Source organism: Vanessa tameamea, chromosome 14, assembly GCF_037043105.1.
Source record: "Vanessa tameamea isolate UH-Manoa-2023 chromosome 14, ilVanTame1 primary haplotype, whole genome shotgun sequence".
NCBI classification, from domain to species: domain Eukaryota; kingdom Metazoa; phylum Arthropoda; class Insecta; order Lepidoptera; family Nymphalidae; genus Vanessa; species Vanessa tameamea.
The window spans coordinates 5,987,674-6,001,910 of NC_087322.1; the positions used below are offsets into that span (position 1 = coordinate 5,987,674).

The 14,237-nt window shown below is 32.2% G+C and overlaps 1 protein-coding gene across 1 annotated transcript; it reads right to left on the minus strand.

The window, feature by feature from the left end:
- Positions 1–232: 232 nt before the first annotated feature.
- Positions 233–13,085, minus strand: LOC113398732 (uncharacterized). Its single transcript, XM_026637619.2, has 9 exons — positions 12,844–13,085; positions 10,754–10,965; positions 10,330–10,445; positions 9,012–9,087; positions 7,546–7,678; positions 5,482–5,581; positions 5,191–5,304; positions 3,953–4,108; positions 233–286 (listed from the first exon to the last, which is right to left on the minus strand). The coding sequence occupies exons 1-9, from the start codon at positions 13,083–13,085 to the stop codon at positions 233–235; spliced, it is 1,203 nt and encodes a 400-aa protein (XP_026493404.2).
- Between the last annotated feature and the right edge of the window lie 1,152 nt (positions 13,086–14,237).

Sequence of the window (14,237 nt, forward strand, 5' to 3'; positions counted from 1 at the left end):
CAAAATGTTTTTTATTGGGATGATTTTGAATAACACATCTTATACTCCTATTCTTGGTTATTTTTTTTAATATAACAACCGGATATATTAATTCCGCAATGCTGTAACGCTTCTGACTAATTAACCTTAACTTCTCGAAAATTGTCGATAAATAAAGTAAGTAAAAATGATACATTTATTATTTATAATTTAAGGTTAATAAATAAATATAATTGTAGAACTCCTTTGTTTCTTAATCCTTCATTTGATTCAATAAAGCGAAACATTTGTATGTCCAGTTCATAACCTGAAATAAGAAAAAAAAATATGTTGAAGATTTATTTGTTTTTAATTAGGTATATTGAGTTCCTCTGAATTTAGACGCCATTAGACGATATTAACATAATTCAATTAAACCGTTGATTTATATCCTTGTAATTTACTATCAATAAATTTGCATGATATCGGCTATAATTTGATATCCAAGTTCATTTCGGAAGCCGTTTACTAACTGACAAACTTGAGTTAATTGGATGAATTAAACTGCAGAGACGGGAGAAACAGAGAGCTTGGAGGGAATACATGTCTTATTACTCGCTGACTAATTCGTTTATTTATATTTGCATATAATTAAGAACTTGCTGCTGATTTGAAAGACTCGATAGACTGAATACTGCAAATAAGAAAATCCATGACTAAGGCATTAAATGGCAGGTATAAATAATTTTATATTATAAAGGGCCGAAAATTCGAAATTCGAATTTTGAATCTACAATTACTTTTGTCATACGTAACTTTGGGCCGACCCAAGATAAGTAGGTATTATAAAATGGCTGGTTACCTGATCCAGATCCACATGAGTAGAATAAGACTATACATAAAAAGTTTATATCATACATCCCTATTGGCCGGCATAATTTATTCTGACAACTTCAACCATCACCATCATGTACCAAAGCCTAAGCCTTCCTCATGAATCGCTCCGTTCATTAGTGGAAATTGTATACAAAATCCGTACACGGGGAAGATTTTATTTTATAATTTGAAGCGAAAAGAAACGTTTTATTTATTTCATCCTGATCCAGACAGAATATTTTAAATCGAGCGTGACTGTTTAATGATCAGCTTGAATGTGAATATGATTAAAGTTTCAGGGTGGATGAAGGCTGCATTAATACGGTATTAATACTTTTTATACTTTTGAATTTATAGTTTGGAGATAATTTATCTAACAGACATGTATTGAGAGTCTGCATACTGCATCGTTTCATTTTATGTGCTATGAACGTCTCAGATTCGGAAAAAGCCCTACTATGCCCACTACAACATATAAACAGTAACGGTTTTGGTGACCGTAGCATCCGCGTATCATATTCGTTCTGAACCATTCTCTAGTTGTAAAAAAATATTCTTTGTGTAGACAAGTATTAGAGTATGCTGAGCCGTTCCGACATTGACTAATACTGTCGCGTGCCATGCATTGAGCGTATCGTATTGATACTTTTACTATTAATAATTATGTATTAAATGACTGACACATTCAAATAAATTAACTCAATAATTCAATAACAAGAAATAAAATCGTTATTAATAATTCCATGTTTTGATATTTTTTATTTTGCAGTTTCATAAATTCAAATAATTTGTAAAAAATACATTGGTAAAGCAGACATATTATTCAGTACAAGATTATACAGATGATAAAAAAGCTTGGAGTTAATACTTGTTGACTTCCAGGCAGGATATGTTACATACATATATAATTTTATTTAACTAACATGACTGTATTTTTAAATGTTGAAAAAGAGTTACTACTGTTAGAAACTCTTGCCGGTTCTTATCGGTAGAATCTACATTTCTAAACCGGTGCTTCACTTAATATATTTTGTTAAATGATGCTTGTAAAAGCCTACTTGAATAAAGTATATTTTGATTTTTGAATTTTGTTGATGTAATTTTTTTTAAATATTGTTATATAAAATTGTATATCACAGAAATGGATAGAGAGAAATAGAGACGGGAAGGTCGCCTGGGGGGTCCCTAACCCTTTTCCTTACGTGACCTTATATCTGCCAGTTCACTCTATAGTACGCCTAAATAATAGACAACAAAAGGAAATATTTGTAAAAGTAAGAAAAGTAACCTTTGTCGCGACATTATATCGTAAAGTTACTTTTCAATGGATAATCAAAATATCTTCGCAATATTTGACGTTCAATTGGTAATAAAAAAAAAAATTAATTATTTCATACACACTGTTGGTTTTTCACATGAAGCGTCAATTTTATTAAAACGCAATTCGTATTAAATCAAATTAAAACATACTTAATTCAAGTATAATCTTACAACCACTTTATCGTTATTGAATGCTCACATTATTTATTTTGCTGACGTACGACTCAACAGTTCTTAATGTAATTACAAAAAATATTATTTATTATTACAATCAAAACTCTTTCAACATTACAACATTAACAGCCTGTAAATTTACCACTTCTGGACTGGGTAAGATGCATGCGTTCTAACCATTGGGTCATTCCGGCTAGTCAAAACTCTATCGCGGTGAAATTGATTTTCAATAACGACTATTTTCAATAAAGACTTAAATAAGGTAAGTATGGTAGTTTTATCGGGATGCAGATCAGTAATTTCGTGTACTTTATATGGTCAGTAGGCACTTTTCAGACTGTTTGCCAGCCATTTGAAATGCTTGACGTCACGATAATGGTCAGCGCTTGAACACGATCGTCGGTAATCATAATAGCAAGGGTAGGTTAAGCTATCAAGGTAAAAGCTAGTCTAATTCGTATAATATAGTTGAACGCTCACCAACGAATTACGTATTATCACTAGCGGTTTTTTTTAAACTTCTACTACTAGCTATAAATACATTTAAAATTCCCTCTACTCGAGTACCCGTCATAATACCCAGATAGTGCCCATTAGTGCAGTAGACTAACAGAAAGAGCCTTTTAGGGCCGACACGACCATTCATTATTCAATAGAAAATTGTCACATCTTTTTATAAGAGGGTGGGCCCTGTTCACTTACAATCCTTATATCATTCAAAAAATACTATTGAATAGTTTGAAACTTAAATGTTTCACATTTTTATGAACATGACTGAAAAAAATGATCGAATTACTACAAGCGATACTTGTTACAAAAAATATGGTGCTATATAAAATTACATATGTTTACAATCTTCTATTGCTAGGAATTTTCGTTCTCTATTAATTAAGCTTAATTGCACTGTAATTTTATCTAACCACAATGTATATACTCGATGCCCTGACAAAGAATGTCCCATAAGTAGTTATATTAAAAATGCTTTCCTTACATTAGTAAATTAAAAACAAATGAATTATTTTTGTCATCATATGGGTACACGTACTTAGTAAGAAGAAACAAGAATAGAAGAAGCAAGAGGAACAATTGTTGTGCTAACTTTTGCGGAATGATTACTAAAATGTATTGACATTGGCAGTGTTAGAAATACCAAGCATCTCTTGCACGTTAAATTCGTCGACAACCACGGGAACTAGATGTTAGTCTGTATTCATTACACTAGGTCACTAGTCTAGGTCTGAGTGAGCAGTACTTATCCAATCGAGCATAAATCCAGTAATAGAATAAAGGTTTCTATTTGGAAGTAAAGAAAAATTCAGTCAGTTCGAGTTTTCGACTAACGTTGACAAAACTGTAACTTCGTTACCAAAATCGTGCACGAGAAGTTTCAGATGTGTCTCAAGGTATAAGTTACTCTCATAAAATATATATTGCCATCTCCTTAATGTAATCTCTGATAGACAGCAACCAAAATTAATTAACTTAAGTGTCATTTTGTCATACGACTAATGACAAACGTACAATATAAATATTTCATGAAAAAATATGTTTATACTCAGTATTTTTGGTCAAATTGTGTTAAACAAAAAAAATTTTGAATCAAAATACTATAAAAGTGAGTTACCTTGGTGAACGTTGTCAAGGAAACAGGTACGAGTTTTGCGGCATTTATTGTTAAGGTTCGTTGGTTTCGACTAATAAAAATGATAAGATTCTTCTTTGTGTTCTTTGGTAAATTGATCCACGGGTGACAATACACAACCATTGATATATACGAGTTCTGTGAACAAACTTTAATATATTTTCAAGATAACGGTGGAAATATACACAAGGTAATGTTGTTAGAGATCATATCATATCAGCATATTTTAAAGTATCTTCCATAGAGTGTGAATATATTTTGAGCAACAATGTACCTAATCATCATCTGTTTAATCGGCATTAAGCCCGAATTACATCAATCAGCATTGATGCGTATTTTATCCGTTAAAAATCTCTTTCATGAAGACGCTTACGTATCAGTTCTCATTTCGGCATGGATTCAGCTGCCGTATTTTTGTATTTCAAATGCGCGTTTTTTTTTTGTCTTTGGGTGCAAACGGGCAGTAGGCTCAGCAGATGGAAAGTGAATACCACCACTCATCTATATTTGCAATACCAGAAGACATGCAGGTGGTCGGTGTTTACGAAATTAGCGGTATTTTTGTTAAAAGATTCCCAATTTGCATCAAAGTCTTTGGCGAAGTTTTCTACTCGATATTGCATTTTATTAAAGGATGTTTACGCCCATCAGCGGATACTTTTGGATATTTAAACTAACGCATTAAAATAAATGCTTAATTTATAAAAAACATTTTAATGCAATAAATTTCAACTGATCAGCTTTGAGTGTAGATTGAACCACAAAAATTATACCATTCTTCAGCAACTGAAAGCAAATGATAGCTACCAATCTCAGCCTTTTACTTACGATACTTATAGGTCTGACCAAAGCCATCCAACTAAATGCTGTTAGATTCAATGCTGATAGATGTAATTCAGGGCTTAATCCTTGTACTGCTCAGCAGCCATTGCTTACACTGTGTAATAATTGCTGTATAGCAATAGGACTGATAATAACATACATAGATAACTTATCCTGACATCAATGGACGTTAGGATAACGGTAAAACGCTGACATTTCTATGCTAGGCTGTATATAATGTCTTCTTCGATTAAATAAATCATCGTTTTTTAAAAAAAGCTACTCAAATGATATCTCGTTCCATATATTTTTAAATAGAGGGTACCTTATAAGTAAACATTATGTATATAATGAAATAATACCAAAACTTAATTGTAATAAATTCAATTGCCAGTTACCTTCTCTGTTATAATACTTCCGAAATAGCAGTCAATAAAAAGGATAATGATCATCATGAAAAGAAATCCAAATATCCAAAAAATATCAACGACATGGTTTAGCGGATTTTGTATCTGTAAAAAAAGATATACTATGTACAGAGAATCTGCTAAAATACTTTTATGAATAGAAAATAATGTTGATTGCATCTGGCAAAGCATAGCGCAGAGAACTAGTAATTTTTAGTGTAAATAAGTTATTTACACTTAACTTTATTTACCTACCAATAACATCTATTATTGAAAACTTACCGAAAAAAACTCTATAGCTGTCGTTCCTATTATGAATGAATTGAATATGAAAAATAAAAGAAATTGTCCTCCAAAAGCAGCTTCGAATGTTTTTATAAATCTTAAAACAAAAAAAGTATATAATCTTCTGTAGAAAATGGTTTTGTTAAGTACGTTAGAAGTCAGAAAGAAAATACAAAATAGGTTACATATGAAGTATTTCGGTATTGAAAGCATAGTCATGCCAAAAAGAAAAACTTATATCCAATTACGTATGCTTTGTTGTATAAATAAATATATAAATAGTATAAATCATGAAATCGTCTATCGTTCAATCCTTTTAGAGTATTCATAATGCACTCCTAATGGAAGCTATGATGTTATCCCACAGTTAGTTACACAGGCTCATTAATCCTTTAAATCGGAACACAACAAACAGCAAGCCCATATTAATCCGGGGTGCAGGGGATACAAAAAAGACTGAAGTCCTACAACGTCAGTGAGGCGTCCCAGAAGGTTTTTTAAATATATTTTCAGGGAGGGACGAAATAACCCAAACATTGCTTGCAATCGAGTGCTTGTTGCGCTTGCGACGGGGCTGACAAACAGTAATATGTAGTGGAATATCTGATGAATGGGTGGTATCTACCCAGCGGACTAGAAAAATATCTAACCTAACCTAACCCTTTCTTGCACACCATCCCTTATGAAGACTATGAAGACTATATATATCACTTCTATATATATGACCATCAAAATATTCGTTCATTAACTACTTTACATTGAATTTTCATAGCGAGACTTGCATCTCTTAAATATTTAACGCAAGCTAAATTGCCAATTAAGCTGTCCGTCCAAATAAATGCAGGTTCGAAATTCTTTATACAATACATCTATACAGTTCGTAGCGACCGTGACGCCATCTGTATTGGATCTTCATAGAATACGAAGTGAAATTTTTCAAATTCCGTTCTGTGTAATTTCTCAAACACATTTTATAATTAATTCTTCTGAGAAATGTATATTTAGCATCACTATTTAACATCTTGAACATTTAGAAAAATAAAAGTTTATTTATCTATACTAATATATAAATAACTATTTTTTGTATGTCTGCCTGTGCCTCTTTCACGGCCACTTCTATACCAGTGAATTGAATTTGATGAAATTCGGTATGAAGTAATCTTGAAGCTCAAACAATGACAAAGACTTCCAAAACGCAGACAAAACCACGAGCCGAAATTTAAGTCGTTAGTACGAAAATTTTCTTCAAATTTCTTAATATGATGAATTCAAATTTGACCATTTTATTGTAAGTGTAATGATAGTTGTGAAACATACACGAACATTCTCATATATATATAAATATATGATTGCTTGCTTTAATCTGCTTAAAGATTAACAAGTAACAATGAAAATATTGAATAATTTAAATATACAAGTGTTGAACTGTTAAACGAGCCAAGTTTGTCGTTGTTATGATGCGAATTTTAAACGGATTGATACTCGTTGTATTTCAAACAATTAACGCGGTTTTGGGCGAGTGTTTATGGAAATTTCAGACTGCGGACAATGCAGGTAAAGTTTTTGGTTAAATTAAGTATGAAAGTGGGTTGTTCGACGAAACGACACAAAGTTTTCAGTAATGAGGCGTTTTCTAGCGACGAGGAAGATGAGATTTTAAAATATATCTAGTTGAAATAACTATTGTTTATCATTCGATTAAGTTTATAATATTGGGATTTTTTTCTTTTTTATTTATACTTTATTGCACAAGAAAATTGTATCGTACCAAAAGTGGGCTTAACACTATTGCATAATCTAGCTGTCAACCTCAAAACGTATAAGACAGGTTGTTAATATGCAGACAAAATAAAATTAATAATTACTAGTAATGCCAATATATACACGAACATGTATATATACTTACATTTAGTAAAATAGAAATACAGTAAATAAAATAAAACATAAAAATAATTAAAAAGCTACAACACATAGTTAATAAATATATGTATATATTGTTGCTACTTTGTATGTTGTTGTGTTGAAGGAATAATATTAAAAATAACGTAAGAATACACTTACTTTATTATAGCACAATGATGAATAACGTTTCTTTTAAAAACCCCATCAAACGATTCATGGTCCAGAAAATTTTCTCCTTCATCAAGTTTTTTCATACCTTTTAAATTGTAAATTAAAACATCTAACTGGCTGACTGAAAATAAAAAAAGGTAAATATTATCATTATTTTGCTAACGGTATAGCCAATAACTAACTATGCCGTTAGAGTTCAAAATGATGTTGAAAGTGTACTGAAGAATGAATACCGATGCAATTCTTGGCAAAATTCTGTTACAAATCCAACTAAAGTTAAAAAGTTGACAATAGCTGCTGAATAACAAAACAGGTCTCAAGTCCCCGCGTTCGTTTCAAAGCCGAGATATGTTGAAATTAAACTGAAACTTGTTTATGGTAATTGTAGGTTAATATGAATTTAGTAATACATTTATAGCTGTAATGAGAAATTGAAACAATTAAAAAGAGCAAACTCGTTAAATATTTTTTGGTTTCATCAAATTTCATTAAAAGGTGACGATTCAAGCCGATTCAGTAGTCGAACGAATAAAATGATTTCATGTGAGCGTAGTCTAAAGTATAAGATGGCAAGTATATTGAAGTATTTAGAGAAATTCTTAGACCTAACTTAGCATACAAATTATCCCCATCATTCCTTACACAGTCATGCATCTCCAGCCACGGGATTAAAGTTGTTTGCCTTTAATGTAATTAAAGACAACAACTTCTCAGAACTAGATGTTCTGCAATAGAAAAAAAAAGACGAGCTGGTCCGGATATTTATGCCTATGAATGTTGCTTAGTGTACATACTTATATGTCAATGTCAAAATTATGTATAGAACTAGCTGTTACCCGCGGCTTTTCCCGCGTAGAATATGAATATATTTACAGATTAACTTAAAATATTACGTTAATATAAGACCTCTTTGTATACATTGGTGAGTATTTCAGTTCTTAGGGTAGAATATCCAGAAACGCTTAAATGCGAATCAACACATTTTTAATAGGTAGCCCAAGAATTAAAATTCGAGCTTCAAACTTCTAAAATTACAAACCTGCAGGCTAACCTGAATACGAAATGTCAACCCAATTTCTCTCCTTAGGCGTAAAATATCTTACAACCTTTCAAACCCCTTTTCAACCCTTTACATCACTTTTTTCCAAATAAAAAGTAGCCTATGTCCTTTCTCAGGCTCTAGATTATTTGTGTACCAAATTTCATTTAAATCGGTCCAGTGGTTTTGGCGTGAAAGCGAGACAGACAGACAGAGTTACTTTCGCATTTATAATATTATATTAAATATAAAATAAAATAATTAAATTAAATAAAATAATATAAATAATAATATGGATTTGAGAATAAAAACATACTTTAGATTAGAATAATCCTTTACTTTATATTCACCAGATGAAAAGTAATTTAAAACATTTTTAATGTTTGATTAAAATAAATAACTAAAATTAACTTACTTGTACATAACAGGAATCCCCAACGTAATGTCTGAATAGCCACAAAAGTCAAAAGCAGAGTCGGTTTATATAAGATCTGAAATAAGTAACGTCAGATAAAATTTCTGATCAACTCAACTGAATCTATTATATTTATTTTAGGAAGGTGGGTGACCAATCGGATCACTTGATGATAAATTACTCCTTTTAAGTAAGTATCTATTCGCACTGTTACTTCAAGAAGTCTAAGGCACTTTTTAGTTCTTATACTGACAATATTTAAACTGGCACACATTAGTACAGCGAATATAAATCTACTTTTGAAGTGTGTATTCAAAACATGGGAATATTAAAAAAAACGTATTCATCGATATGATTATTAAAAGATTAAGTCTCTAGGTTAAGCTGACAGATTATACCCCTACTAACCAACCACACTATACTGCTTTGTGAATTCTCGCTACGGACAAATGGGCGCAAAACCGCAGTTATTAAGTTAATTAACTTGAAGTTTTTTTGGGAATATGATTATGATGGTGTTATCCTGACCGAAAACAGCGAACTATGCAGAATATATTATAGACGAGAAGAGTATGCGTAAACATAGGTGAACTCTCTCCCTCACTCTCGTGATCTGATGGGACGGCAAATCCAACACGAATGGTAAGAGTTCAGGCGCAAGACCATGGTTCCGTGCCTATTATTGCCCACTGAGATTTAATTAGCCGAATTCTATAGAAAAACCTAATAACTTTTTATCGGTGCTTATTTTTTTTTTTTTTACTTTATTAATTTCGAATGTCAATTCTTATTACTAAGATACATATCGAGAGTATTCTGGCAGAATCGAATAAGTGCAAAATTAAAAAAAAAGTGGTTATAAATTTCTTTCTTCTGGGTAAAGAAAATATCTAGCATTTTTTTCAATATATTTAAAAGCAAAAAGTGACTCTTAAAAAACAATACAGTGATAACGGAATAAAACAATTTACTTTCTTTACCCACAAAACACTTAAAGGAAATCGTTTTTTATATGAACAGGCAAAACAAAATATCATAACATTAACTTATATGATACGGGGCAGAGAACTATTTTTAATATTAGTTAAAGATTAATGTGTATTGTAAGAGATTTACAGTTTTTTTACGCATCCGGTAATACAAGATAACTGCAAGACCTTCACGCCAACTTGACCCTTTTTTAAACTTTTTATGACAATTATTGCATAAATTAATTTATAAAAATAATCTTAGATAATGTATTCGTCTTTAATTATGCTTCGCTACTAATCTGTTTCTCCCAGAATACCCTCGATATTTTGATATGTGATTATATTACCTGGTATATAAAAATGATGTCGAAGTATGGATATTTGTATACATCAAAAAATATAAAATCCATTTTAACGGGTAAAAATTGAAACCTATGTACCGCTGGAACAATGATTATATGAACTGCAAAAGAATAATATATACATCAGTATTATATTTTACATAAAAATAATAATATTAATATTGCAAGCTGCATTTCATTTATTGTTAGTATTGTTTGTAAAAAAAAGCGGCCAATTACAGATAATTATCTAGAACAAAAGTGAGTTCACAAACTTAGGTGTAGTCTGTACCACATATTTAAATAATCGGTGATCCGATACAACTATTGATCAGGCATGACCTTGCGTCAGCCAATAGGCCAGCAAGGCGACATAAAACAATAAAATGCTCAATTAAAGACCTTAAATTTATATATTTTTAATTTTTACCTGTAATATCGATAACTACACCAATAGTGAGCCAAACAAATAGCTGCTCAGAAACCTTAACACTTTTTTCTATAAAATCTATTTGTGGTCGGTGAAAATGCAAGAATTCGCTTCCTTCCATTTGTTCCTTTAACTCAGTCAGCAAAGAGCGCCGGCAACGTAAATCCAGTAATTTTAAAGAAGTCAACATTTCTGTCAAAACCAAATTTATTCTGCGAAAAAAATATAAGACGTTTTTTTCGCTTCAATAGTCTTGATGAAGGAAAGAAGGCGTGAAAATTATGTATTTAGAATAAGAGTACCGTCATATTTTGTAACGTAATAACAAAATAAAGTTGTCTGTTTGTTGTATCTCAATACAGTCTTATGAGAAAAAAATATAAGACGCAATTTATTCATTCGACAATATTCTTCTTCAAATGAATATTCATTTTAGATAAGATTTTTTTTTCATTGTATGATAACGTGATTTTTGACAAAAGCGAATATTTTTACCAAACACCGCCAACGGATATCTAAACATTTATTTATATCTTTAAATTTAATTATTAAATGAAATTATGTATATTCTTATCAACTAAATTATTTAAGATGTGTGAAAAACGATAAAAATACATTTTAATTAAAATAATAAAAAAAATCTTAGCGAGGTCGGTCTCAGGAGATTCCCGAAGAATGCGATATGCATCTAACCGTCTATTACGAAGGTTACATGTTATCACGTGAATGCGAAACCTTCATCAACAAAGACTTGATTAAGCTCTCAGTGATTTCAGACGGCGAACGCTTGGTCTCAGGAGACGTCTGAAGAACGTAGAGAGTATCTGATTAGCGAAGCTCATATTTTATCACGTGAGTCTGAAACTCCTATTGACAAAGACTCTCGAGTTTGGACAACGCAATAGCTTAAATTAGTTTAGTCCGTGAACGACACAATAACGTTAGAACTCTCAAGAAAAAACTTCGGTAATTATTGCAAACAGCTAGAGATAACTATGAAAAAACCCGTCCAAGTGAGAAAAAATATTAATAAGGTGACAGAGAAAGAGTAAGTGAAATACGATATCAAGAAACTACAGACCAATGTTAATTTCAATGAAATACCAATCGACTTCAACATACTCTAAATAGAAGATTATTAGGTATATCGTATATGGGCAATCAAGGAGATATGAAACTTTTTGTATCTGTTTAAGATTCGGGTCGTATTAGACCACAGAGATATATTTCAAGAAAAGCGACTTTATTATGGGATGAATGCATTATGGAAAACCGTAAAGCGGTGAAAGCACTAGATAGAACCAAAAGAAAACGATCGACCCAATGGATGTTACAATACTTTTTGTTGTGATTTTCGTCACTCAGCTTATAACACGTGTAACCAGGGCAGATGAAATTAAACCTTTTTAAAGAGTTCCAGTGGTGTATCATCATCCCTCTGCATTTAACTACAAATAAACTGAGAGTTTTCGCATTTGTTACTTGATAATGGCAACGATACATATCCACAGGAGCGAGGAAATGTTATCCTACTTCAAAAGTTCCATATATACAGGACCTCATATCATTTGGGTATCTGAATTTTTTTGAGTTTTTGGAATACTTGAGCTCTCCTGGACTGCCAGCTCATAAGACTATTTTGATAGTCGCCGTCTCTATAATAGCTCTCCTTAGAAATTTAAACCCACCTAAGCTATGTTACGTTACAAAATTAAAAGCTATCAATTTGCAACGTGATAGAATCAAAGATTTTAATACTGCGCATTGCAAGTGATTCTACGTTTATATCCCGGATGTCACATTATAAAAAAAAATACTTGGTGGTAGGGCTTTGTGCAAGCCCGTCTGGGTAGGTACCACCCACTCATCAGATATTTTATCGCCAAACAACAGGACTCAATATTGTTGTGTTCCGGTTTGATGGGTAGCTAAGGTTCATGGCGCATTGGCGATGTAAGGAATGGTTAATATTTCTTTTAGAAATATTTTATGAACCAAATTATTACTCTAGAAGTTACACAATTACAAATATTCAGTAACGATCATGTCGAACTAAAATCATAAACAAAACTATTAATATAAAAACTTACATCCCAGCAATTTCTTGTATTTCAGCATCTCGAGACAAGATCAATTTTATTACACATATACTTTGTCCGAGAGGTGGTATAATAAAAACAAAAATACCCGTGATAACTCTACACATTATGTGTAACCAAAATTTTAAACAATTAAAATCATGTGGTATATAAAACCATAATCCAAGTAACTGTAGAGTTTTAAATTGGAACGAAATGTGTTGAAGAGGTTCGGGCTTAGTTAACGGCTTCATTTTTTAAGGTCACTCTGATAAATGAATCGAATTTATAAAAGTCGATTTACCCAAACGTGTTCTTGATAGTTATTATAAAAGTCAGAACTGTAGGTTATAAAGTAGGGTTCATTACATAATATATAAAATGATAACAACTTGTATTATATAAAAAATTAAGTTATATTGATCTTAATGAATTAGTTGACTTCATTTTTGTGATTGGTCGTTATTGTTCCTTATTCGTATGATTACTCCAACCAAAACAACAAAAGCCAATTAAGCAATATTTGACATTGAATTGACGCAATAATATTGTTGGTCGAGAACTTAATAAATTAAACTATTATGAGCACAAATATATTTTATGACACCATGACACCGCGTGGGTGGTTATAAAATGACATCGTGTGGGTCGCAGAAGCAAAGTGGTGATTGTATTGATGGATGGATACGCTTAACGCAAACATTTCCATGAGTTTGCTTACATCTAGAATTAGTATGCGCTTTTTGAAATAAAATTTCTGCCGGAAACCGCACATTATAATTACACGATTTTGCACCACAGAGATGCTCGAAAATAACAAAGCAAAGCAGCACCCTGCTAGAAGGGCATTGAATATTAAGACTTACAGTGCGATGAGATGCTGCGGGAAGCGCTTGATGGCTTCTATCTTATCCGCACCGGGGGACTTTTTCATTTGTAATACTTTGACGATCGATACGATATCGTTCGTTCGTCCGTTGGTGGCATAGAGCTAAGGTAGCAGATTACCGCGTCCAACTTTAGGAGGTTTTCTAGTGTGTCGGCTAAGCACTCGGCCTTATCCAGGTCGTCTATTGCGGTTGAGAGATTAGACTGTACCATCAGAGGCATGGTCATGGTTTCGACCAAAACGCTGTATGTAATGGCTTGATCCCCCAAGGTAAGTGCCGTCGTTGTAGTTACGGAATTCGTCGATACGGGCTTTGACGTCCCTCTAAAGGGCTAAGAGTTTCCTCTGGTTTTCTTTTGACGGAAAAGCGTCGTGCCCTCGCGTGATTGCGTTTTTTCGTGTGATAAGGTCTTTGAGATCTTCAGGGAGTTCCCAACGGTCGTTAGGACGTACTTGGACTTCGCACCGCGACCGCTTTCGCAACATCGACGGAGTCAATTCAGTCTGGAATGTCATT

Bases quoted from the DNA above. Each gene is read 5' to 3' on its own strand.
- LOC113398732 (XM_026637619.2), bottom strand. From the start codon at position 13,085: ATGAAGCCGTTAACTAAGCCCGAACCTCTTCAACACATTTCGTTCCAA. The intron at 10,966-12,843 runs GTAAGTTTTTAT...TTTTTTTCGCAG, and splicing joins ATACAAGAAATTGCTGGGAT to AATAAATTTGGTTTTGACAG. The intron at 5,582-7,545 runs GTAAGTGTATTC...TTTTGTTTTAAG, and splicing joins CATCATTGTGCTATAATAAA to ATTTATAAAAACATTCGAAG.